This window comes from Thermobia domestica, chromosome 3 (genome assembly GCF_964235325.1).
Source record: "Thermobia domestica chromosome 3, izTheDome1.hap1.1, whole genome shotgun sequence".
In the NCBI taxonomy this organism is placed as follows: Eukaryota; Metazoa; Arthropoda; class Insecta; order Zygentoma; family Lepismatidae; genus Thermobia; species Thermobia domestica.
Window position 1 is genome coordinate 351,074,015 of NC_137456.1, and position 25,518 is coordinate 351,099,532.

The 25,518-nt window shown below is 37.6% G+C and overlaps 1 protein-coding gene across 2 annotated transcripts in view; it reads left to right on the forward strand.

Annotated features, from left to right (window-relative positions):
• Positions 1-25,518, forward strand: part of MICU3 (Mitochondrial calcium uptake 3) — a 330,518-nt gene that overhangs the window by 208,180 nt on the left and 96,820 nt on the right. For both annotated transcript variants that reach the window (XM_081752946.1, XM_081752947.1), the window contains exons 2-3: positions 3,397-3,535; positions 8,725-8,835. In XM_081752946.1, the coding sequence (XP_081609072.1) occupies positions 3,397-3,535; positions 8,725-8,835 (250 nt within the window). The remainder of the gene's footprint in view (positions 1-3,396; positions 3,536-8,724; positions 8,836-25,518) is intronic.

A 25,518-nucleotide genomic window follows, 5' to 3' on the forward strand; every position in this document is an offset into this window, starting at 1 on the left:
AATAAGAGTTCCTTTCTGAGCATTCAATGCAAATTTATTCTGTCATCTCATATTACATGCAGCTTATATAACAACTTAAACAATCATTACAGTCTTATAATTCATTTTGATTAAAGCACTTGGCCTTCGTTCTACGATTTAAATGACTTTGTTTTAGAGTAACTTTCTCCGTGGACTGAAGGGACCACCAGGATCAGGACGCACTCTGTTCATTGATACGAATACTTCTTGTTTTTGTTCCTCATACAGCGTACGGCTTGACTGAACCAAAGTTATAACTACTTAAAACTGATTTGCCGTTTTTCTTACACATTGGGAATGAAACAGAATTCGACAAAATGGAAAGAATTATGTTGGTCTCCTAATTAAGCGCGAAAAACGAACAGAAAAAAATATTTCTGTTTTTGGTCTATAGTTGTAAAGATACATAAAATTGGAAAAGTTAAATTCTGGGAATCAGATACGTCAACATAGATCAGTTTGCACTTTCTTTGTTGGAAAACAAGTATTTCGCTTTTCATAGGTAGAATGTTCGTGCGCGTCGGAACCAAATATGGAGTTTGTTCCTTTGTTTGCTTCTGAGTTCAACGTTCTTTTTGAGCATCGAGGTCATACCAGACATAAACCTACAACTCAACTGGAATCTGAACCGTATGGACTCTAATTGGAAATCGAGATCTAGTCTCCCACGTACGAGCTCTATAATTATTTAGCTACGAAGGTGCTGGAAGTAGAGGCGCGTCCAGGACGGACTTCTGGGGAGGCGGTGGGTTGTAACACTGCTACTTAGAGCTACTTTTAAGAGCTCCAAACTCTGAGATAGGTTTATATTTATATATATATATATATATATATATATATATATATATATATATATATATATATATATATATATATATATATATATATATATATATATATATATATATATATATATATATAAAACAAAATTTCTCTTCTGGGGGAACAATTGCCCCGATCGCCCTCTGGCTATACAGAGTGTTTCAAAACAACACCGACAACGTTTTAAAGGTCCATAGCTCCAAAACTATGGGACCCACCGTAGTCGGGTCAAGACTTTACTTATGTGCACTCTCCAAAAATACATGTTTCAGAATACTGGGATACTCACACAACAATTTTTATAGAGGGAGTTTGGCTACGGGCATATAATTTGAAGTACTCACCAACTACCTCTATGAAAATTGTCGCGGAAGTACCTCAGGATTCTGAAACATGGATATTTGGATAGGACACATAATAGTTCCTACTCGACTACGGTAGTTCCCATAGTCCCATAGCTATGGACATTTAAAGTTCATTTTTTCATGCTTTTGGCAGTCTATAACTCCGAAAGGAAGCTGCACCCAGATTGGTCTCTCTCTCTCTCTCTCTCTCTCTCTCTCTCTATATATATATATATATATATATATATATATATATATATATATATATTGTCTTAATGTTAGAAATAACCTTCCGAACGTTTTCGGTGTTGTTTTGAAACACCCTGTTCATTGGATTTGTTATAACGAATACGTATTGTGTGTATATGGCGATTGAAGAATATTGTATGTAATATGTCATGGAGAATGCATTCCGTTAATTAAATATAAGTAAATTTGTACCGTTATTTTTGAGAGCAGTTTATTCCATGGAGAACGTTGTTTGTAAGCCTTTGGTTATACAATAAAATCGTATATTACAGCATTACGTCAAATGGTGATTTGTGGTTGTCTTCGGATGTTGGCAGTTGTCGTCTTGTGTGATCCCCAACTAAGTGAGTTTTTGGTAGACATCATGTCCAGTGGCGTATTTAGGGGGGAGGGCTTCCGGGCTTAAGCCCGCCCCGAAATCTTACTTACTATAGTAAAGTATATGAAATATCTTGCAGAATTTTCACATTTTCAGGTAAAGCCCCCCTCTGAAAGTTAGCAAAGCCCCCCCATGAAACAAAATCGTAAACCTACTGATCATGTCCTGTTTCCGACCATATCACCGTTCCACCTATTCTCTTATAATGATTCACTTTCATCAATCTGCCCTATTCCTTTAGCGTAAAGGGCATAAACATGGGAAGTTAAAAATGGCGTTTCATTTTGCTTCCAAATGACGCTTATTCTCTGTTACGCTGACATGATTTCCTCATCACTCTCACAATTAGTGATGCTCACGAGGCGACAAACAAGATGATCTCCGTCTCATTTACGAGACGAGAAGTTTCACGAATCTTGTGGGCAACACTAGTTTACCCAAATTTTATATCTCAAACAATGTTTTAGTGTTCATGATTCATAATCTATAAATTGATAAAGTGGTGGTACAGTCCGCAGCAAAAAAAAAAAAAAAAAATCTGCAACATGAGGCTGTAAGTTTATTGTGAAACTACGCCTAACAGCGCAGGGAATCAACGTAACGTCTACGTAGCACGAATCACGCCAGAAGAAACCTCGGCGTCCTCCACTGCACACTTATTTTGGACCAAAAGACTTCGTCGTTTCACAATAAACTTATATGTTCATGTTAAAGGATTTTTTGCTGCGAACTGTACCAACATAAGAGCATTTATCGACGTGTGAAGGTACGCAAGTCATCCATCACTCCTATAATAAAATGAAAGGAATCTTTCAGTTTAACGTCCCAGGCTTATGCTTATGCCTTTTTAGTCTAAGGGAGATTATCATTAAGGAGAATGAATAATGAAGGAAGAATTGATGGAATGAGAAAGCGGGAGGAAACGGGAGTTCCCGATAAAACCAACGGACACGATGTTGTCAACCACAAGCTTATTTGGTCGGGGATCGAACCAGGGACCCGCGCGCCGGAGGTGAGCGCTCTAACACTGAGCAACCGTGCTACCCCTATACTTTGTGGACCACTCATGACGTGAAATGATTCTGAGAACTTTTGGATGAAATTAATAAAGAAAATCAGGGCATAAGTTTGTACGTAAATTTTCAAAATGAGACGATAAAAAATTTCAAGATGTGAAAATCCTTTCGAGAATCGAGACGAGACAACCTTCTTTCTTGTCTCGTCTCTTTCGTGGGCAACACTATTCACCAAAGCAGTGGAAAATGGCATACTGTCGATCTTACGCCCTGATTATCATTCCGAAATCACTTCTAGCTCTACCTCATGCTTAGGATGGGCCTGAGATCAAATGAGCATGAGCTCTGAACTCGAATCGTGTCCTTTCTGCTCTCTTTAATACTAAGTGGTTACAAATTGATTAGCTCAGTGTTCCAAATCATAGTACTTAACCCAAACCTTGTTTTCAGTGAATGCGTGCGATTTTTGAGATTCTGAAAAAAAAAATCTGTAATTAGTATTACTAACACCAAGTTGGAGTGCTGAAAGGCACAATTAATGTTATTTGTCTTTTGTTGTTTTCAGACCGACGAACCAGCAAAGGCTGTGAAATTGACCTCGAGAGAACGTCGCTTCATTAAGTTCGCTTCAGTAGAGTACGATGGACAATTGTACATGACTCCTCAGGACTTCCTAGAATCAGTGGTTGAGGCTGAACCCAGGCGTAAGTAGCATTGCATTCACATTTAGGGATTCCATAAACCTGTTGTCTAACCTTACAAACCTGTATAATTAATCTCTATGTCTTTTAATGTTAGGTTCTCAAATGAGTTAGTAATGTACACTCATGTCCAAAATGATTGTCGCATATCTATAACTGTCTTCTTGTGAGAATATAATTCGATAATGATTTTGCAGGCTACTTTTACTATGATACTGATACTATGTGTGTAATCGGGAAATGTATATTATTTGTGGTAAATTTCATAGGAAAAGAATTAGAAATACGAAAATTAGAGTGAGTAAAACAGAATGTTGCTAAATGGACAAGAAAGTTTTGTTTTCCTTTTATTGTTCTTGTTTACTGCTCTTTTGACATGAAATTTGCCACATACATGTCTTTGCAGATTATACACATAGTAACATTATAAGAAATACCGGCCGAATTCGTTATCAAATTATATTACTACAACAACATATTTACAGACATGCGACAATAATTTTGGACATGAGTGTACCTCACGGATTTTACTAAATGATTACCATGTTGGATACCGGTAAGTATTTGGAGTAATTCAGAGTGTTAAATTATCCCATTTTCACGTAATAACAGAGTATGGAGTAGTGTTGGGAAATATATGTTTATTATTTAGTAGTATTTGTGTTTACAGAACATGAATGTTTCAAAACATTAGACATTATATCAAATACAATTAACAATAAAATATATAATAAATACAAATTAACACTTACGTGTACATAAAGGTCGTTCATTTAATTTCCAGATTGCTTCCTTTTAAAAAATTTATTAATTGTAGTCCGTGTTATCCTCAGTGCTGATACTAGTATATGTGGTAACATCATGGTCTTATCATTCACTTTAGCCGAGGCGTTGTTAAGTGAACTGTGATTACGTACAGTGTATTGTGTGATCCGTGTATGAAATGAATGCTTGAAAGGAATAGCAAATCTGTATTAAAGTAACATTTAAATTTAACAACAGGTACAGAGACGGCAAGTAGTATTCAGTATTGGTTTGCAATTTTCTATACTGGAAGAATGTCCGTCGCCTGTGAGTCGGAATGAGGAGAAAATTGTTTCGGCCAGTCCACTTGTGAGATCCGATTTTTCGATTGACTGTCCGTCCATGATATTGCTGGAGTGGAAATTAAACATTTCCATCTGTTCATGTTACAAATCTTAAGCCATGCTTACCACACTGGGCAGGCGTACTGTAGGCATTCGGTCTAAGTTATGGACCGACTCCGCTAGATGCATTCGGTCCGTAGTTCCCTAAATGCAATTATATCCATATTCACATAGTGCATCTTGATTCGTAATTGCGAGGTAACCCCTATTATCTAAGGGAGTGAGATACGCCCACTGCATGGTCAGACCAAAGTCCTGATTGCCTACCAGTTAACCTATTGGTTGAGGCGGTCCTCCTAGCAAGCCAGGTCCTCCCATGCTCTGCAGGTATGCCAGGTCCTCCCAGCATTAAGGCAGATTATGAGATTGTGGCGTATATCGGCAACATTTGCTCCGAGGATTCTCACACAAGACCATAAGGACACACTTGTGACCATTAGCAGGGAACTGTAAGGAACAATCAACGATTCTACATTCCTGGCCAGTATGAGCATGGAGAATGAATCGTTGTTTTACAGGTACAAACCCGAAAGCAGGGTAATGAGGTTCTAGTCGAAGTCACCTGAATCTCCGAGATCCAAAAATTCCAAACAAATCCTATTCTGTATCAAAGTGCTATTGATTGTGTGTTTTTGACATGTTCGGGATCATGTATCACGAATTTGTTCCACGTGGCGAAACTCAATAAAGGAAGTTTACACATCTGTTACAACAGTTACGCGATTCTATTCGTGGTAAACGGGCAGATATGTGGGCATCTGAACAGTGACATTTGGATCATGACAATACTCTGTGTCACACTTCAGGAATGGTGTCTGACTTCTTAGCCAATCTCCTCATACACATACTCGTACTCGCAGGGGGGCCGCGGTGGCTCAGTGGTAGAGCGTTCATCTCTGGTGCTTGGGGTCCCTTGTTCGATCCCAGCCCCCGCCAAGTGAACTTGGTGGTGGACAAACACCGTGTGGGTGGGTTTTCCCGGGGTTCTCCCGTTTCCTCCCACTTTCTTCATTCCGCCATTTCATTCATTACTCATCATCACCATCTCCTTTAGCCTAACCGGCATAACCGTGAGACGTAAAACTCAGAGATTTCATTTCATTTTCGTACTCGCAGGATCTAGCTTCGGATACATTTTTGATATTCCCTGCACCGTAAACCACTCGAACAGGAAAACGACTAATACCATCCAGAATAACACTACATGCATTTCAGGACTGTTTTCAACGATGACGATTGAGTTACAATCGGTGTGCAAATGAGGCAGGAAAGTAGTTTGAAGAAGACAAGCACTGGTAACTCCTTAAGGTTTTTTTTTTTTTTTTTTTACACCATTAATCTGGGAAGTAAAAAACAGTGCTATTATAATCTTACTGAGAAAATGATTTTATTTCGATTCGACAAGTTCAATAAGCTTTTTTTTTCTTTTTTCAGTTCGTTCTCTGCCGAGAATTCTAATCTCAAAAATTTTTGCAACATTTCTCAGAGAGAGAATATGCAGAAAGACAGAAATATATTATAGATAAAGATGTTAAATTGTGAGGAGAGGTGTCTTCTTTAAAAGTAATAGTCTGGTCACAAATGCGCACAATGTTTAGTATATAATTTATAACAATGAAAGAAATTGAATATTTATATTTAAAAAAGCAGATTGTTTTAGTTTGAGGAGTTTTTACTATAATAAATGCTGCTATTAGAATATTAGTTAAGTTTATATAGTTAACACGTAAAGGATAAACAATTTGAATGTTTACTCTTAGAAGTATGAAAATATAGCACTCTGATCGTTGTAAGAATTCTATTTTTTCGTAGTTTATGTGTTGCTGCTGAAAATTACTTCATTGTGCAAGTTGGGTTGACTATGTTCCAGGCGTTTTGTGATTAACATCTAGCGTAATAAAAACTAAAAGGAAGTTAATAATCTGGCAGGTTTTCAATTGACGAAAATGTATTTAATCTGTTGTTTGATACTGCCTATGATACCAATGAACTCAGCGTTTTTACGTTATACTAAAGACGGGTAAATTCGGATCCACCGGCCACTGCATTGTCCTTTAATTGTAGCCTTCTTCGACCCCTCCGTCTCTTTCCTGCCACCATACTCTCTAGCACGTCCTTCGTGATACAGCTCCTTCTTAGCCAATGTCCCAAACAGTTTCTTTTTCTGTTCTCAATTACATCTAAAACTGTTCTTTTCTCCCCCACCGGTTGTAACACCCACATTCTTTTTCCGGTCGACCCAGCTAATTCTCTCCATTCTTCTCCACACCCACATTTCGAAACCTTCCAGTTATTTTTCATGATTTCTCCGTAATATCCATGTTTCTGCCCCGTACAGTATAATACTCCACACTAAGCATTTCATGAGTCTCTCAATTCTTTGTTCAAGGTCCCACAAAGTAGTATTTTCTTCCTCCTAAAGGCTTCTTTCGCATTTCATATCCTTGCTTTTATTTCACATTCGCACTTCATATCCTCACTATAATACTACCCAGGTATCGAAAGCTAGTCACCTGTTCTGTTTTCTCCCTTCCTACTTCTATATTTGATACTGACCGCTTCGTTTCAGTCACAATGACTTTTGTCTTCCTAACACTCCCCTAATTTTTATCCCACATTCTTCACTGCTCTTTCTCAAGTTTTCTGACATCTTATTGACTTTCTTTTCAGATTTCATAACTAGCGTCATATCATCTTCATACCGTATATATCTAATCATTCTACCTCCTGCCGAAATGCCATGTTTATTATGTAGGCTCTTTTTCACTATCTCTTCTAGATATATATTAAATATTGTTGGCGAAAGACAGCATCCTTGTTTAATTCCCCTTCCAGTTGCACTCTCCTCTGTCATTTTCTCCCCTATTCTAACGCTTATTTGCTGGTTCATATATAACTTTCTTATGAGTCTTCGATCTTTCTATTCCAAACCAACCTCTAAAACTTCCAAGAATTCTCAATTCACGCAGTCAAGAGTATTTTCTGGATCAATAAATACAACTGACACCTCTTATTCTGTAAACCTTTCACCAATTACCTTCATAATCCAATTGCATCTCTTGTGCCCTTACCTCTCCTGAACCCGAACTGTTTCTCCTCGACTTTTTCATTTGTTGTTTTGAGAATTCGAAGCAAAAGTTTTGCTGCATGAGATATGAGACTAGTGCTTCTGTAATCCTCACGTTTCTTTGGGTATATTTATGCTTCATTAATCATTTCTCTGGTAAACAAGTGTAGTTTTATTAACAAAGTTTACAAATGTATGTCGAGTTGCGAAATTTTAAAGGAGTGTAATCCAGACGCAGGAAACATCCAGCGTGGGTTCATTTTATTTGTCGATTCCTACAAAGCGACCAATTAACCTTCAAATACTATGGCCCAGGTTCGATCCGATCTGAGCATTACTTTTCTTTGCTATTACGTAAATAGATTGGGTGTGAGACAAAAAAAAAAAAAAGAAAAGAAAAAAGGTATTGCTTGCAAATCTACTTTTCCCCTCTACAGAGACTGTATATGAAAGATACCCCAAATTCTATTAGTTCTTCACATATTTCACACAAACAGAAAAACATGTATTTTTTTTTTAAAAAAATCTAAATCAAATTAGTTTTCTTTCACGTAGAGAGAACTTAATTCTGTGTGCAGTACTAACAACCATATTCCAGTTGATCTGCTTGTTGGGAAGTTAAATACGAAAAACGTATTTAACACAGCTAATTTTTAAACACAAATTAAACATAACTTTTTTACAAGGCTGTCTATATTCTTGATTATAAATTAACGATAAATGTTACAATATAATTTATATTAATTTATAATAAAGAATATAGACAGCTTTGTAAGAAACTTATGTTTAATTTGTGTTTAAGATGGACACAAGGCCTTTTTTATCAAAATATCTGTTAGCCAATTTTTGTTGATTATTGTTAGCAGTTTCTAAAACTTCCCATACAGAACAAATGCATGTGTTGTAAAATGTTTCTGAATACTTTAATCGAAAATTGTATGTTATGAGTAATTTTATTTTTCTTGATATTATTGCAGCTCGATTGAAACGACGACTGCTCACAGACAAAGATATCGAAAAAGTAAAAGATTGGACTCCGCCATTAAAGAAAGGTAGTCCTAGGATGTTCAGGAATCTCAGGGACAAAGGTAAGAACTGTTACATGTTAAATAGTAATATCAAGTAGAAAGTGTTCTAAATTTCAAACAGGACTGGACTTCATTTCAATATGTCAGTGCACAACTTACTGGGGAAAGCAAAACCTATGCAAGTGCATATTGGAAATAAGAGACCGAATCTTGCGCAAAATATCTATATCTCAGTGTTAAAGATATGTTAAATGAACACATCTAACTTCATTTCGGCGATCTGTGCATCTATGACAGCAAAATTTATTATATTTCGTTGTTTTTTATATATGAATAAAGTTTCATGTTGCTGCTTAGAAAATTTAAAAATAAAAGAACCGAAGTTGATCCAGACTGAGGCTAAACTTAATCCCGATATATGTATAAAAAGAGTTAGGATTTAGGAATTAGATTTCTGGGCTCTCGACATCTATGGCCATTAGCCCTTCACGTACATGAGGAATGACGTCTCTCGGCGATCACACTATCCGAGGAAAGGGAAGGAAGAAAGGATTGGGAAACGAAGGAAGTGGCCTGGTATCTGTATGTTAGGTATCATTCCGGCATTTGCCTGGTGTGAATGACAATAATCCAGAAAACCTCACTGAGGTTGGTGTTGCTGCAAGTTATTTCGGCTAATACAAACCTGGACAAATTAAAGAGAATTGGACAAGTGCTCAAGAGTGAAAATATGGAAATCAACATGTTATTGTGTTTCTCAACCTTCAAATAGCATGGTCCCGGTCGGATTCGATCCAAGCGTTGAGCTCCTTCGTGGCTAAGCGATTAGCGTTCGCGCCTTTGGTGTGGGAGTCCCGGGTTCGATTCCCGGCGGGAGATCATATGGTTCGGATGCCACGTTAATCAGTAGGTCCACGTCTCATATAGCCTCGCTGCTGAACGGGATGTTAAAATAACCTCACCTCGATTCAAGCGTTATTTTTCCTTGCTTGCTGCTACTTACATGGTTTGTGGGTGTGGAAAAATAATTCAAAAGTGTTGATTGCAGTTTTACATTTTCCCATCTCCCCTCACACCCCACAATGGCTGTATATATAAAAGGAACCTGAAATTTGATTAGTGTTTCACATATTTCAGACATACAACTACACACACAATAAAAAGAAAAGAAAAAGAAAAAGTTGGAAATTTTTAAAACCTAAATCAGCCGGCCCAACCGTACCTCTATGGTCTCATAGTTCACCCTAACAAAGGAGAGTTAATTATGTCCTAGTTAGATTCATGGAAGTAAAAAGATTGTTCGATCAAAGACGTAAATTGACAACTTGGAGAAAGTACCTCATTATCATTATCATCTGGAATCGGAACCAATGATGTAGGGGGGAGTATGAACCACTTCAGTTTGCAGGTATTCCATAATCTCTTTTCAGAAGTTTTGTAGAATTCCAGGCTCCAAAAGGGCCCACGCATAGATAAATTTATATATTTTTTTCTTTTTGGTACTAACTGGAGGATGCCAATCCAGTGAAACTATTTTTAAACATATACGTTAATGGGATCTGTATATGAAAGTTAGGATCTTTGAAGTACGGGCTATACGTTAGAAACGTTTCTAATTGCACTTGTTATACTAATTTGAGGACGCCGCTTCCAGTGGAAGTATTTTAAAACATATCCGTCCAGGGATCACGAGAAGTAAACACACATATCTTAACTTTGAGGTAATTTTTCACTCGATTCCATGGACTGTTCTGTCAAAAAAAATATATGGACAAGCATTCTCGAATTATTATAAAAATTGCAGTTAGAAATATATCCAAGCGTACACAGGTCTTAATAGAAACATCTTCAGCATAGTCCTAATGAATTGCATATGCAAATACCTACATTCGGATGACTTCTATCAACGCTTGATATTTACCCTTCACTTTATTTTATGTGTGCATTTATGATGTCCTATTTTTTCGCTGGAAGAATGCGTGTAATGTGATTCTTTAGTATGCGGTGTTGAATGTGTTAAGGAAATGAAGAAAGAGTTTTGTATTCCCTTGTGAACGTGCGTAGCCCATCTGCTGCTGCTTTGGAAGAAATGTCAGTCATCGGCCTCTGATATAGGCCAGTAAACATCCTCTGCTATTCCTTTTGCGTTTTTATATTCTCCTCATTTGTCTGGGTCTCTCATAAAAAAAGAAGAAAATCCTAAAAGTACAAAAAAGAAATAGTCGCTGCAAAAATTGCGTTCGTGAGCTCATTAAGAAGATGTAGTGTCTCTTAATTTGACAGCGTCAGTGTGTCTGTTTTGTCTAGTCTAGTGCGACGATTTTCAACGTATAGCTTACGGTAAGATACTCACAGCCTACGGAAACAAATATCATAAAATTTGTACAGATAGCGTTCCATTTTGGGTTGCACTTGAAATTAAATAATCATATGAATACAGTATGTACCATTAAACTTCCAAATTTGTCATTGTTAGAATCGTCACTCATCTAGCAAACCCACTTTCGCATTTTAGCGTTAACTTATTCCCCCTATGTCTCAACTGAACAATTGGGAGATCAGTGGCTGAGATAACTAGCTCTTTCCTCTGTCGCAAAGGATCCGTGGTTCGTTTCTGGGCCATGTGAGTCTGTAGTGAACTACGTCAAGTCCTTGGGATTTCTCAGCGGAATCCTCATTCCAGCAATTATTTCATAAAGTTAACTTTCGTTGATCAACCGTTTCCTCTAGCTCGAAGGGCATAAGAGTGGTTCGTTCATTAAATTATTTTATTTTCATTTTTCATCTGAAGAGGCATATACAGTTACATTCAAATTTCTATTACTGAAGCCTGCTAGTTATTTCAGAAATACGTGTACTTTAATGTAAAACCAAACCGTGTACTTGGCGTAACAGCTTCTTGTAGACCTGAGCCGCTCCAACGCCATCTGTTAGCGACCGATACAACTACAGCCAGTCTAACAACAAACACATGGCCAGCGCGCTGCGTCGTCCTGTCTCTAGTGGGTATATCAGGAGCTTTCTACACCTAGCGGCCGCCACATCTTTTATCACTTGACTCCCCGGTTTGCCTCATGACGCTGGGTGAAGCACCGGCTGAGAATCGAACCCGTGTGAGTCGAACACTCTAATTACTAGACTACGCTGTTCCTAGTTTAATGTAATTAGCTAATTTCTTTTTTGTTCTTAATTGTCTCCAGTTTCGTTGTTTCTCTTCGGTGTCGATCACTTCCTCATTATTTTGTTACACGCAGCAAACATGTTTTGTACTCATACCTGTGCATGGAGTCCTTGGTTCGATCCCAGCTAGCGCAAAGTGAGCTTTATTGTGGACAAATACCATGTGCGTGGGTTTTCCCGGGGCCCTCCCTGTTCCTCATTCTTCATTCCACCAAGATTTCATTTTTATTTTCGTACTTATACTTACGTTTCGGTCGCTTCTATCATGGTTACTTTTTCATGGCATTTTCAAAATATTCATGTTTCTGCTCTCTTATTGTGCAGTTAAGGAAAGCTGACGTCTGATAGTCGGATAGAAGACGTGGTGCTTTGGATGCTCCGTTGCTAAAGGCTCTTCAACAATAGAGGCAGTACCCGACAAACTATAATGTTTAATAAGTCATAATTCTATAATCGTAATATATATATATATATATATATATATATATATATATATATATATATATATAATATGATTTCCAAACAATTTGAAATAAATGACAAAAGATTCAGCATTCACCTTCCACCTATGGCCTTAGTTGCCTAGAAACAGAATGAAAGAATACTGAAGTGATTGGCGAACAACCCTCTTTTTCCTTTTGTTTACAACGCGTGTAGCTATCTATAAGATATCATCATTCCTTAACAGCACAGTAGAGTGTTATGATGAAACATTTGATCATATTCCAGATCTTCGGTAAATAACTAAACAATATTTTCCGATCTTACACTTTCTTAGATTTGATTTCTTGTTTTGATTCGATCAAATTTGTGTGTGCGTTACATAGTAAACCGAATTACAAGCATTCCATTGCGATACAGTTGGATTTCATCATCTTGTTTTACATGACGTCCATATTAAAATATATTTAAATTTGGAGACAGTTCGTTGACATTCAAATCCCATTTTCATTGGATGGATGTGCCTAATTTAATTTGATCAGCAGGAAAGAAAAAAATAATCAAATCATGTGATTAAAAAGTGTGAATGTGGTTGTTCTACTAGGAATTTGGACAAGCTGCTTGTCGACCTTGTTTGCATTAATTAACATCTCTGATTGATATGTATATCGATGGAAAGACATCAAACAAACGTTTTAATATGATCTCATTTTGTAGTACGTAACTTGGTATGCATGTGAACTGCGGGATTCTTAATTTTCTCAGATTTTATTACTATTTCTAGTATCATCGATTTGTGTTGGTTGCCTTTGTGCTACGATTAAGTATTTTATTTATTTATTAATAAATATTTCAGATACAGATATAAGTCCATTTTACACTGAAACAATATAACAAAGTACATAAAAACAACAATAATAATATATGTATATATGTAAAATAAAGACCACGTTTACAGAGAATTTAGATTGTTTCTAAAATGATTTTCAAAGTCAAAAATATCAATATCTGAAGATAAATTATACAATGATGCTAGTCTGAACTATGACGAAGTTGTATAATTGATAGTCAGGTATTACATATGTTAGTAACGTATGACTGCGAGTAAGGCGAGAAGGTATACGAAAATTTGGAACAGAAAGCAATAATTGGGTGTCAATTTTTCCATTGATAATTTTATGGAGAACCTGCAAGCGAAGTAAATAGAGTCCGTATATTAAGTTTGTTTAGGAGCTGTGTTTTGTTAAGACTACACACTGAAGGAACTCTCTTTTTAACAATGGCAAGAAGAAAGTTAAGAGCAGAATCAAAACGGGATAAGTTTGAAGCACAGGTCATATTCCATATCGGTTAGCAATGTTCAATTTTAGGAGATACAAAAGCTTTGAAGAAAATAATGAGTGATTTGAGATCGCGAATTTCAGTAAATCTGTAAAGAATACTGGCACGGGAGGGTCTCACAAGTTGTCGCTAAAATCTGATTGCCACACAGCACATCTGATAGAGCATCATGAGAAATGAAAATGAGCAAAATTTAAGGTGCTATTGACCAGAAGGATAGCAGCTACAGTGCTTCAAAATTTGAATAACCAAAAAATTATATCATGGAATTATGTACGTTCAAAGTAAATATCTTGAAAACCGTTAAAGCAATCAAAACAAAAGTTGCACAATATAATGAGAACAAAATGCTCTATCGAAAACAACAGACTTGCCATAGATAAAACAGTGTTGTCAACTCAGCATAAAAATATTTTATTATAAATAGCATTATATACAAGTGTGCACAGATTTAAAATGCACTATTATCACTAAACATAACAGTGAAGTGTAGCGGTACAGTGTTGCACGCTACTGGAGCACGCTACTGGAACTTCTATTACTTAGGAGAAAATCAGAATAACTTCGACCAGTTTTTCAATATTGTATCAATTTTAGTCACAGAATTAATTATAGCTTTTTGTCTCCTTCTAATATGTTTGAGAAACGCAAGAGATTGTACGTTTTGCTGACTCCATACACTTTCTGCCCTGGTTGACAACAATTGACATTTTTCTGATAGCCTTAGACGCAACACATGAATAATACCTTCCGCGTACATAGAACAAGGAATAACAACAGCACTGCACGTCTAACCTTCAAACTGTCTTGAGAAGTTTTGCTGACCGAAACATCCAAGACTAGAAAATTATCAACATGAAAAATATGTTTCATCGTTGCGACACAAGGTGCATTGGAAGCAATGATTTTCTCTTCATTCTTTCAAACGAATGTTAAAAATTCACCTTCCGCTCGATATTGAGTTCCAACGTACGCCATAGATACATACATATAAGCTGTAAAAGTTGAGGACACCATTTTCCATAATTATTATTTTTAAACATTGCTTCCAAATTAAGTAGTTGTTAAGGTTATTAGATGATAGGCGCCGACTAAAAGAGTGCTGCGGGGGCCGGGGCTCAAGCACTCGTTGGAGCTTGTTACTGGGTGCTGAGCACCCATTGAATTTTTGAGTTAGAGTTAACTTCGAAATTACATTTCACGTCGCGAATAAATAATAATAATAATAACAACAACAATAATAATAATAATAATAATAATAATAATAATAATAATAATAATAATAATAATAATAATAATAATAAGAAGAAGAAGAAGAAGAAGAAGAAGAAGAAGAACAAGCTTCTGTATAACGAAGCGTATAAGAGTTGTATGTCGCTATCTTCAAAATTTTCCCTCCTAACTGTCACTGAAGAATCATGGGAAATAATAGTGTTACCAGTTCGACTTGGAACTTGTACGCCACCTACTTGGCAACTAGAAGAAATTAATTTTCCCTGATTTATTCCATTCTCTATGATCATAAAGTATTCCACAATAGTTTTTTTTTTTTTTTTTTTTTTTTTTTTTTAGAAACATTTTTACACATAAATCTTTGGACTGCATTAATCCCATTTTCTTCCTGTTGGCGTGTTGCCCTTCAAGTAAAAAAGACAAAAGAGCAGATAACGGTGCCAGCATTAGGAGCTTTATTCCGTTTTGTTTATTCACTGTTTAGTTATCACTTCATCGTTGTATGTGACTTTTAACACCTGTAAATGTTCCCTGTGTTTGAACCGCTCAACGTCCGTAGATCATCGTCAAATGCTGTGAAGTGAAGTGGGTGGAATTCCTTGGTGGGTGACCGTATATGCTTCTCGGCGCCTTTTCTAACTTCTCAGCCTCATTGCTACGAAATGAAGCGAAGAATGAGATTCGTGTGCCTCTGTCTCCAGTGATGAATGAGACGATGCGACGTTGTGAATCCGCCTTCGTTCTCAAAAAATCACTTCATTCTTAGATTAAATATGTAATGTTGAGAAATTCCAAGAAAATAGGAATTAAAAAAAAAGGGAGATTGAAGGGAAAGAAATCACGCTCTAATATTGTAGAATTTGAGACTGAACAGACAAGGAAAGATGTTTTCAATTAAATCCAATAAACGAGGTCTGTCCAGATGGACACCGAACTTCCTAAATATAATAGTATTTAACATTTGTGGAAGTTGTTCAGATTTATCTATCTCAAAATAGTTCTCCCACTATTAATACTCATTCCTAGTACATCTTCCACTGCTGGAACGCATCCTGGCACGTACTTTTTGGAACAGCCTGGAGGTGTAGCCAGTGTTGAATTCAGACATTTTCACCCGGGGGGGGGAATATGAACTCCACGGGGGGAGTGGAGTTTGGATGAAGTAATTTCTACATTTTGTGATTGAAATTTTGAGTTTCTCCGAGGGGGAATGAATTTTCTTCGGGGGAGAGATTCCGCCTGTCTTCCCCCCTGAATTCATCCCTGGGTGTAGCAATTATTTTTCTTGTTCTCTTCTGTGAATTGAAAATAGCGATCTTTCAAGATGGATTCCAACTTGGGGAATAGAAAGAAGTCTGCAGGTCCAAATCAGGCGAGTAGAGTGGTTGGAGCAACTGACGAATTCTTCACGAAAAACTTGCTTATGACGAGGAGCGTTGTCATTGTGCAGCATCCATGTTCCATTTTTTTTAAAACTTAGGGTTTCTTGTTTCTCATGGCTCATCACTTTTCAATCACACTTTCCGTTGACGGTTTGACCACTAGGACGTATTCACGAAAGTTAAAGTAAACAATAGACGTTTTTGGCGTGCTCCTTTTAGGTGGGCGAAGATTTTCGCAGTCATTGGAATGATTGTGCCTTTGTTTCGACTCATAGGGATAGACTCAAGTCTCTTCACCTGTTATTGGAATCGTCACAGATTTCTACTCGAGTTTCTTATTGTTCATTTGTTAGCAACCGTAAAACGAATTTTGCAGGAACATGTTGCATGTTCATTTTCTGACAAAAATCATATGATAGGACTATTAGTTAATTTCTTCTTCCTCAACTATTTCCCATATACAATCGAACAACAATTTTCCCAAACAACACTGCGCACTTTCTGAACGTGAATTATCGCATGATGTTGATGAGCGTCCAGTGTTTGCAACATCTTCGATAGATGTTCTTCCTTGCTTTGAAACTCGGAAAGCACTCGTAACACTGGGTTCGGCTCATATATTCTTCCCTGTATACACTTCCTGCAGCATTTGCTGTATATATAGTTGCCCAATTTAAAACAAAATTTGATGTATGCATGCTGCTCTTCCAAAATCCTCATTTCCGTAGCACAAGAAAATCGCCAAAAGTTCGAAACATAATCAACGCTTTCAGTCTTCCAGTGATACAAGGCAAGGTGATGCAGTACCGTTAAAATGCTTGGAAAGAATTCTAGTACGTGGCGCTGGCAACCAGGAAGTCAAGGACAGTTTCGTTGACCCCTCCTCCCCATCTCCCTTGGTCCATAATGATCATCGTCATAGTCATTGTTGCCCACAAAACTAAACAAGACGAAACAAAATTTTCATGGTAGCATGCGAGACGAGACATTTTCACAACACATTCATATCTATGTCAACCACTGCTTGCACTATGCACTTCAAGCGGTCCACAGTCACGTGAGGTTAAGCACACACCTCCTCTTCCAATAGGACGAGATCTTGTAGTCGAGTTAAGTCTGGGCTGGATGAGGGCCACTCTTCGTTGATGATAAACGCAATTTTGTTGCGACGAAACCACCTGCGTCCCCTGGTGCTGAGTCCTGTTGGAACGCCCAAGGGGAGTTATTTTTTAACATAGTGGTGCCAAGGGGTTTCATTGCCTTGTCGAGAATGCCCTCCTGGTATACTGTGGCCTATATTTTCACACGTTTTTGTCAAAAATGGACATCAGTCGGACCCAGGTATGACATATCCAGCCAAATCATAACTGTTGCAGGTGATGGCCTCGCTTGACTCGGGGAACTTTTTAAATGTTGTAGCACACACCCAATCATTCTGTCTCTTGAGGTGTTCTTCAACTCTGAAAATTTTCTCATGAGTTTCTGCTTAAAGACCAGATTTCGAGCGATTCTTGAATTCACTGCCTTAATGACACCTGGTGTCCTAACAGAGCGAGGTCTACCAGATCGAGGCTTGTCCTCGACAGATGATGTTTCATTATATCACTGTATGGTGCGATAAACGAATTTCTGTGTAATATTAAGTTTCTGCAGTAACTTAAAGATGATTGTCGGAGGGTGTCCACATTTTCGTAGAGCCAAAACTGCAGCATGATCCTCTTTCTTTTCCCATTCCATCTTCAATCTAGAAGAAACAAAGGACATTAGGGTTTCACAATAATGCTAGGTTATTTTCATACATTTCTAACTACTGGCATTTTTCGTATATGTTTGGGACAAAACTTTTGACCAGATGTGTAAATATGTGTTTGCACTTCCCACGTCGGTAATTTCGAAGACCGCAACAAATGTTCTGATATGCAGTCTCATATTAAAGATCCTGAGTTCACACTTCAGTCATCGTATACTGTACGCTTTACAACGGCAACAAAAGTATCGGCCTAGAAGTTGCTTAAAATCAGCACTAGCCTGAGTATATAAAAAGAAGAAATTATAATTATATAAATACAGATTGTTGAAATATGATCTGTTAGTATACAGATATAAAATTAAGCAGAATTAATGTATAATAAAAGGTTTTCAACGAATTAATCTCGCAAATATTGATTTCATGAACCGGGTAATATAAGTAACAAATAGTTATTATTTTATTTGGTACCTCACAAACCGAGAATTTGTGATAACCTTGAAGCAGAAGTAAAGGTTTCCAAAACCATTTCTAAATTTGTGAGATTCATTTTGTGACAAGAAAAACGGAGTACAAATTACTACGTAACAGAAAAAGGATTTATTAGAATATGAATATATCCGATCAATTAACAAGAGCTTCCGAGTCTAGGGAAGATGTACTGTACAAAGTAGTCAGAGAACCACTGTTGAAACAGACAAGACAGACTCTACTTCACAGACAACACTCTGTTTCAATCCTTTATGGAAGAGATAAGAGTCAGATTTCAAAGCATGAACAGCAAAATGCAAATTGTATGTACATGAATGGCTGATATGAAAAAGACGTTTCACGAGGACGTGAAATCCGTGAAAGGTGTATTGGATGTGTTAGATCAAAGGATAAGTAATAGTCAGAGTCAAATAGTGGAATTGAGGCAAGAAGTGGAAAATATGAAGAGCAAATTACAGAACAGTGCAGTTATAGAAAGTATACAAACTCCTCTTATGCATATCAATGATCCAACAGAAGATAGGCAAGCGGGTCGTTGAAAACCCTTTAATTCTGCTTAATTTTATATCTGTATATTTACAGATCTTATATCAACAACGTCTATTTATATAATTATAATTTCTTCTTTTTATATACTCGGGCTAGTGCTGATTTTAAGCAACTTGTAGCCCAACAATTTTGATAATCGACTCCTTGTGACGATAAAACCTTTTGTACGTGATGTGTCACATTTCTTATCTACTTATTTCTTCGTTCTGTCACATCAGCTACCGCAGGGTGTCCGATAATTCGAGTTGGATGCAGGGGCGGACTTCTGGGGGAAGCGGTGGGTTGTAATACTGCTACTTAGAGCTACTTTTAAGAGCTCTAAACTCTGGAATGGGTTTTATTTATATATTAAATAAGAAAGTTTTGTCTTCTGGGGTGCGATCGCCCCGATTGCCCTCCCCTGGATCCGCCTCTGGTTGGATGGTATCCGGACTACCTCTCGGAACATTGGTGCTGATTACATGGGTGCTTCGGGGCTTAAGCTCCAATTGAATTTTTCCATTCAAATTAATTTCCAAATTACATTTCGATGCCCAGAAAAAATAGTGTATGTGATCCAAAGTTTGATTTCAGATAGGAATATTTATACATTGAATAATTATTTGTTAGTTTTTGAGATTTGTTTTAGAAGTAAGCTGGAGTTCGATGTTGTTACTTTGTGTGTGTTTTTAAATACAAAAAAAAAAAAAAAAAAAAAAAAAAAAAAAACTGATATAAATTGAGTTTATATAAATTACAAGACAGTTGAATCATTTTCAGTTTGCATTCAAATGATAAATTTTTTTCGAGTTTGGATTGTAATCGTTACTATATTTATCTTTCTTTTCTTCCGACAATATTGCTAAACACATTTGAAGTGGAAAAAATCTCATTGGTTACAATTAAGTTGAAGTAAAAATCGTCAAGACAAAAACTTATATCTTTCCAGATTAAACACAATTTAACAGTTCATTTTATTTCAGTAGCCTGTTGTATCTCATACTGTACAGAGAGACCCCCCTCCCCAAGTTTGGGAATCACGGGTGTACTGGTGTGAGAAAAAATAATAATAATACGAGACATTGTGATTTATCTTGTAAGTATCGGAGCGTGAGCACCCATTGAAAAAACAGTAAATAAATAAAAGTGGGGATATGTGCCTCGAATTATCAGAAATTCGAATTATACTATTACAGAGGGTGTTCAATTTCAAATACTTTTTTTGGAAGTCCAATATGATATAACTAAAGTACACTGTGTTTAATTTTCAACTAACTGAACTTCGAGATGTATACTTATCATAATGTAGCGTTACAGTACTATACTGTTTTAATATTTAATGTTTGTTTGTTAGTGTTTGAACCACTTTGCAAATAGCATAGTATCACTCTAGCACCGAAAATCGCCAATACCACTGAAATCAATTTGGTGTAATCGACTCTCGCAAATTATTCTGCAGCAATCTTTTTAATCGCCTTGCTCTGGTCTCCGAATCGTCCCTAATTTTGTGTAGGAACAAAGTTTTGTTTCTTTGTGTGTTTGCAGTTATTATTATTTTGAATTAAACACTAACGCTTGTGTCAGTGATAAAAAAAAACTGCCCATCTGATTGGATTCATTTCTTATTACGCTTTTTACACTAATTTGAGTATGTTGAATCCAATGGAACTATTTTAAAACTTGTCCGTCTATACTGTCACGAGAAAAAATACCTCGAAGTTAAGATATAAATAAACCTATTGTAATATCGCGCATATGTCTCTATTTACTAACAACCAACACGTGCTCATATTTATAAACATTAACCATCTGTGTTCACCTACGAGTTACTACAGTAACAGACAACAGGGACTCGAGCGACACCAGTGGTCATGTGACAACGAAGGAACATCACACTAGAGCTACCATAAAACTAAAAGGAGCTCAGCAACTATTATCAGTTTTTGGTTGGTCATCTCCACTTCTTTAGCTTGCTCGGAGCTCTAGGACTACTTTCCTGCCCACTTAGATTGCTCAGAGCTTTATGGGACTGTTAACCTCAGTCTACTTAGCTTGCTCGGAGCTCTGTGAAAATCCTTCTCTAGGGTGCTCGGGCTTTGGGATACCACTCTTTACCCAATTTGGTGAACTATTTATATTAGAGTGATTTTGTATTACACAATTTATAATAGGGAGATTGTACGAGGGCCATCCCGTTTGTGCAATAGACACACAGCAGTACATATTAACAAATATACACATTTTTATTGGAAAGAGCATACTTTACACTACTTCTCCACATAATCACGAAGCAAATTGAGGCATTTGTCATACCGTGTGACGAGTTTTTGTATTCCAGCGTCATAGTCCTCCGCCGCCAGCGTATTGAGATACGTAGTCACGCAGACGGTCTTTGACAATTTCATGAACAATTGTTCGAGACACATTAGGAAAATGTTCACAGAGTTCATCAATTGTGACGCACCGATCGTTCCTCACGCATTCGTCTACTGACCTGAGCAGTTCGTCTGTAATGACAGATGGTCTCCCTGAACGCTCCTCGTCGTGTGTACTCCCCCTCCCCAGGTTGAAGTTGCGACACCAGCGCCGAACAGACGACTCGTCCATCACATTGTCTCCATACACCTCCTCTAATTGGCGATAAATTTCACAAGGTCGAACGTTTCGTGCATTAAGAAATTCAATCACGGCTGTCACTTTACAACTGGCGGGGTTCTCAATTCGTTTAATCATTATAAACGAGCAGAGACACAACACAGGCACTGCTAGCGTCACGCAACCTCGCACAGAGCAGGCAGACAAGTTACTGACGCGGTTTGACCTTGTCCAGCGGCTCCCCAAGTCGTCAGCGCTTCATGCGGCGCAAACGGGTACCACTTTCCGGATGGCCCTCGTATAATAAAAATTGGCAGTGACAGGAACGTTCCTGTATATATAGCTTTACCTATACCTGTATAAGCAGAACTTGACATGATGGAGGTGCCAGGTACTTAATTGACACTGAACATACATGTTTAAAAACAGTTCCACTTGAATTCACCATTCTCAAATTAGTGTAAAAGCTCAATTAGAAAAGTATCCAAACTGGGCACTTGTACCATTGCCATAAGCAGTATGTCAAAGACTACAAATTTGAGGTCTATTTTCTCATGACCTCATGAAGAGACAAATATGTTTAAAAGTAGTTCTATTCGATTCAGCATCTTTAAGTTTTTGTACAAAGCTCAATTAGAAATGTATTCACCCATGGGCACTGTTTACTATAACGCCTGGGCTCTACGCGAATCATATAACTGTTTTCCCCTCACATGTGATATACATCGGAAGAATTCGGTGCAGTTCGTACACCTGCCTTCCGAACAGACACTTCAGAAAAAGTGAAATAGGAGAAGTATACCAACAACGTTGTCGAACTTACCGGTAGATGACATGGCAAACACGCGAAAAAAGAAACAGCACTTAAACAACTATAATACTAAAACTAACAACTACTCAAATTAAATGATATCAACAATAATAGCAAAAATATAAAACAACAATAACAACAAAACGAAATTCAGTGGCAATCCTACAACACTGTACCCTCAGCAGATGTTATTCTTATAAGCCGAGAGACGACACTGGCAAAATTTCATGGGTGAGGAATCTGGGGATTGACAACCGGGACATACGCTCGCATTCTATTGGTTGCTGAAATTGATAAATCTAAGCCAAGCTTCACGACTCCCCACGATCACTATAGTAGTATGAGCATTAGTTCTTTACTTTAATATAAGAAAGAATGGAAAGAGATGTCTAACGTTTAGAATTCAACTGGAACAATCAAGAAGGAAACATTAATATAACTTTGCTACATGTATCACTGTCCGTTGTTGTCCGACTTCAAATACGCACCGGAAATGAATTGCCGTTCTGTCAGGGCTCGGGTCTTTGTGTGAGACTCGGGATAAATAGCAAAACGAATTCCCGAAACTGTGCTGTACTTACAATAAGTTCTTTCATCTATTAATGTATTCACTTGACAAGAGCAGGTATGCAAAAATTTATTTGGAACTATCTACACATATTTATGCTACGCATATTCTTAGGTTTTATATATAGAAAGAAAGAATTTTTATTCGTCCCGCAAGCGAAGGCTAGGCCTTGCAATCTTTCCTTGTGATGCCTGTCACGGACTTAATTTCTGTGAATACAAAGATGTCGGCGTGTGTAAGCAGATCTCACCTGGTTGTTAACTGCTATTACCATGTCCAAAGCAATAATTCGTTCATGAATCTGTCAGCAGCTATTCGTCACAGCTTTTAACAAGAATAATTTCCCTTATTCTATGATTAGCCAAATCGTGTGTCATACAGCGAGTCCGTTTAGGCAGTAATTGCTGTTTTGCAGACGGGCGTCTTATTTAGAGCGCTATTGAAACAATTAAAATGAGTATTTTGCCAATCAAATATTGATTAATTCCACGACGAAAGCTCACAAATCATTGAATCTAGTTAAAAAGCAATAGATTCCACAGCCGGTTCTCGTTGTTTTGTTCGGTGGCTGTTTGTTGATGTAATTACATTTTAATACTTGTTCACTGGTTCTTAAATGCAAAATTTATCGTTGTCTATTAATAGAGAATATTTCTTTAGAAAATATTTCAAAGTTGCCTTAAGATGAAACGCTTAGTGTACTTGATTGATGTCTTTCTGTGCTTGTTCAACATTTTTTTTTTTTTTTTTGTTTTCGTTTAACACTGTTCTTGATAGTTGAATGGCGAGCATTCATGTCTTTATTGGCTATGGTCCTGGGTTCGATATTCTGTATTCACCCAGTAGCTTTGACAGTGAAACGAATCTTTTAGTTTGACGTCCCACGATTAAGGGAGAGAGGGGGAATACCGAACACTTAAGAATTTCCACTTTTTTCTGGAAGGCCGTAAATCACAAACAAAAATTTTTTGGTGTAGGAGTAGGTAATTGGAATAGAAAAGAACATGTGGAAGCATTCATTCCGCAGGCGTTCGGAATCAGAAATAATGGGCCTACAGTTCTGGAGAAGTATGGCCTGTCAATCAGATATTGATGGGACGGAGCCTTTGCTCGCTGTTGCGGCCAATGCAGGTAAAGTTAAATAAAGTAGGATGAAAACAGAAAAGATAAGCAGGAACAGAAAATGCGCAAGATGACTGCCGCGTTTGCTCATAATGGAATACGAATAGCGTGTTGAGGATGTTACAGTCGAGCGTTTTTCGATGTTTCACAGCAATAAAGTCGAGTTTTGCGTCGATTCATAACTAGGAATGGCCACAAAGTTCCGGTTCCAGACCTGGATTTGAAAACCCGGTTCCAGAACCGGATCTTAAAAACCGGTTCCAGATCTGGATTTAAAAACCCGGTTCCAGGACCGGATCTTAGGAACCGGTTCCAGATCTGGATCTGAAAACCCGGTTCCAGAACCGGATCTTAGGAACCAGTTCCAGACCTGGATCCGAAAGACCCGTAAAGGAGGCACAAAGTTCACCTTCAAAAAAATGCAAAGAGGACCATGCGCTTGTGGCTTCCCCGCCCAGACCCGCTTGTGACCCCAGAAAAAAATTTTGGTCCACCAGTGGGTGTTTAGCCAAATGAGTTGGCCAGTTTGCCTGTTTAGCCAATGAGTTTGCCAGTTACCCAGTTTATGTAGCCAAATGAGACAAGCTGCCGCCGCTTGGGCGCCTGCCTGTCGCTTCCATCATTTCATCTAGCATACTGTTCACAGCCTGCCAGCAGCTCGGGTTTAGTGTAGGGATGGTCACAAAGTTTCGGTTCCAGCGGAACCGGTTCTTGGAGATCCGGTTTTCAGAACCGGTTCCGGATCCGGTTTCAGACCTGGATCCGAAAAAGCGGTTCCGGAACCGGATCTTCTAGAACCGGATCCGTTCAGACCCGAAAACCGGTTCCACCAGGAACCGGTTCTGGCTATCCCTTTTCATAACCATTGATGAAACATTGGTCCATTATTGCAAACCTGAAACGAAGGAATAGTTAAAACAATGGACTAAAAGGGGGGAATCGGTTTTAAGGAAGGTGAAGGCAGTTCCATCTACTGGCAAGGTCATGGCGTCAGTTAATTGGGATGCACGTGGGATGATTTTCATTGATTATCTTCAAAAAGGGAAAAACAATCAATGGCGCGGATATTATGCAAACTTATTGCAACATTTGAGTGATGAAATCAAGAGAAAACGGCCGCATTTGGCAAAAAAGAAAATGTTGCTTCATGAAGACAATGCACAATTTCGCATATCCATTATAGCAATGGCCAAAATCAATGAGTTAAATTTTGAATAGCTTTTTCACGGATCCTATTCGACAGATTTAGAGCCCACGGCTTATTTTCTCTTTACAGACTTGAAAAAACAGGTCGGTAGTAAAA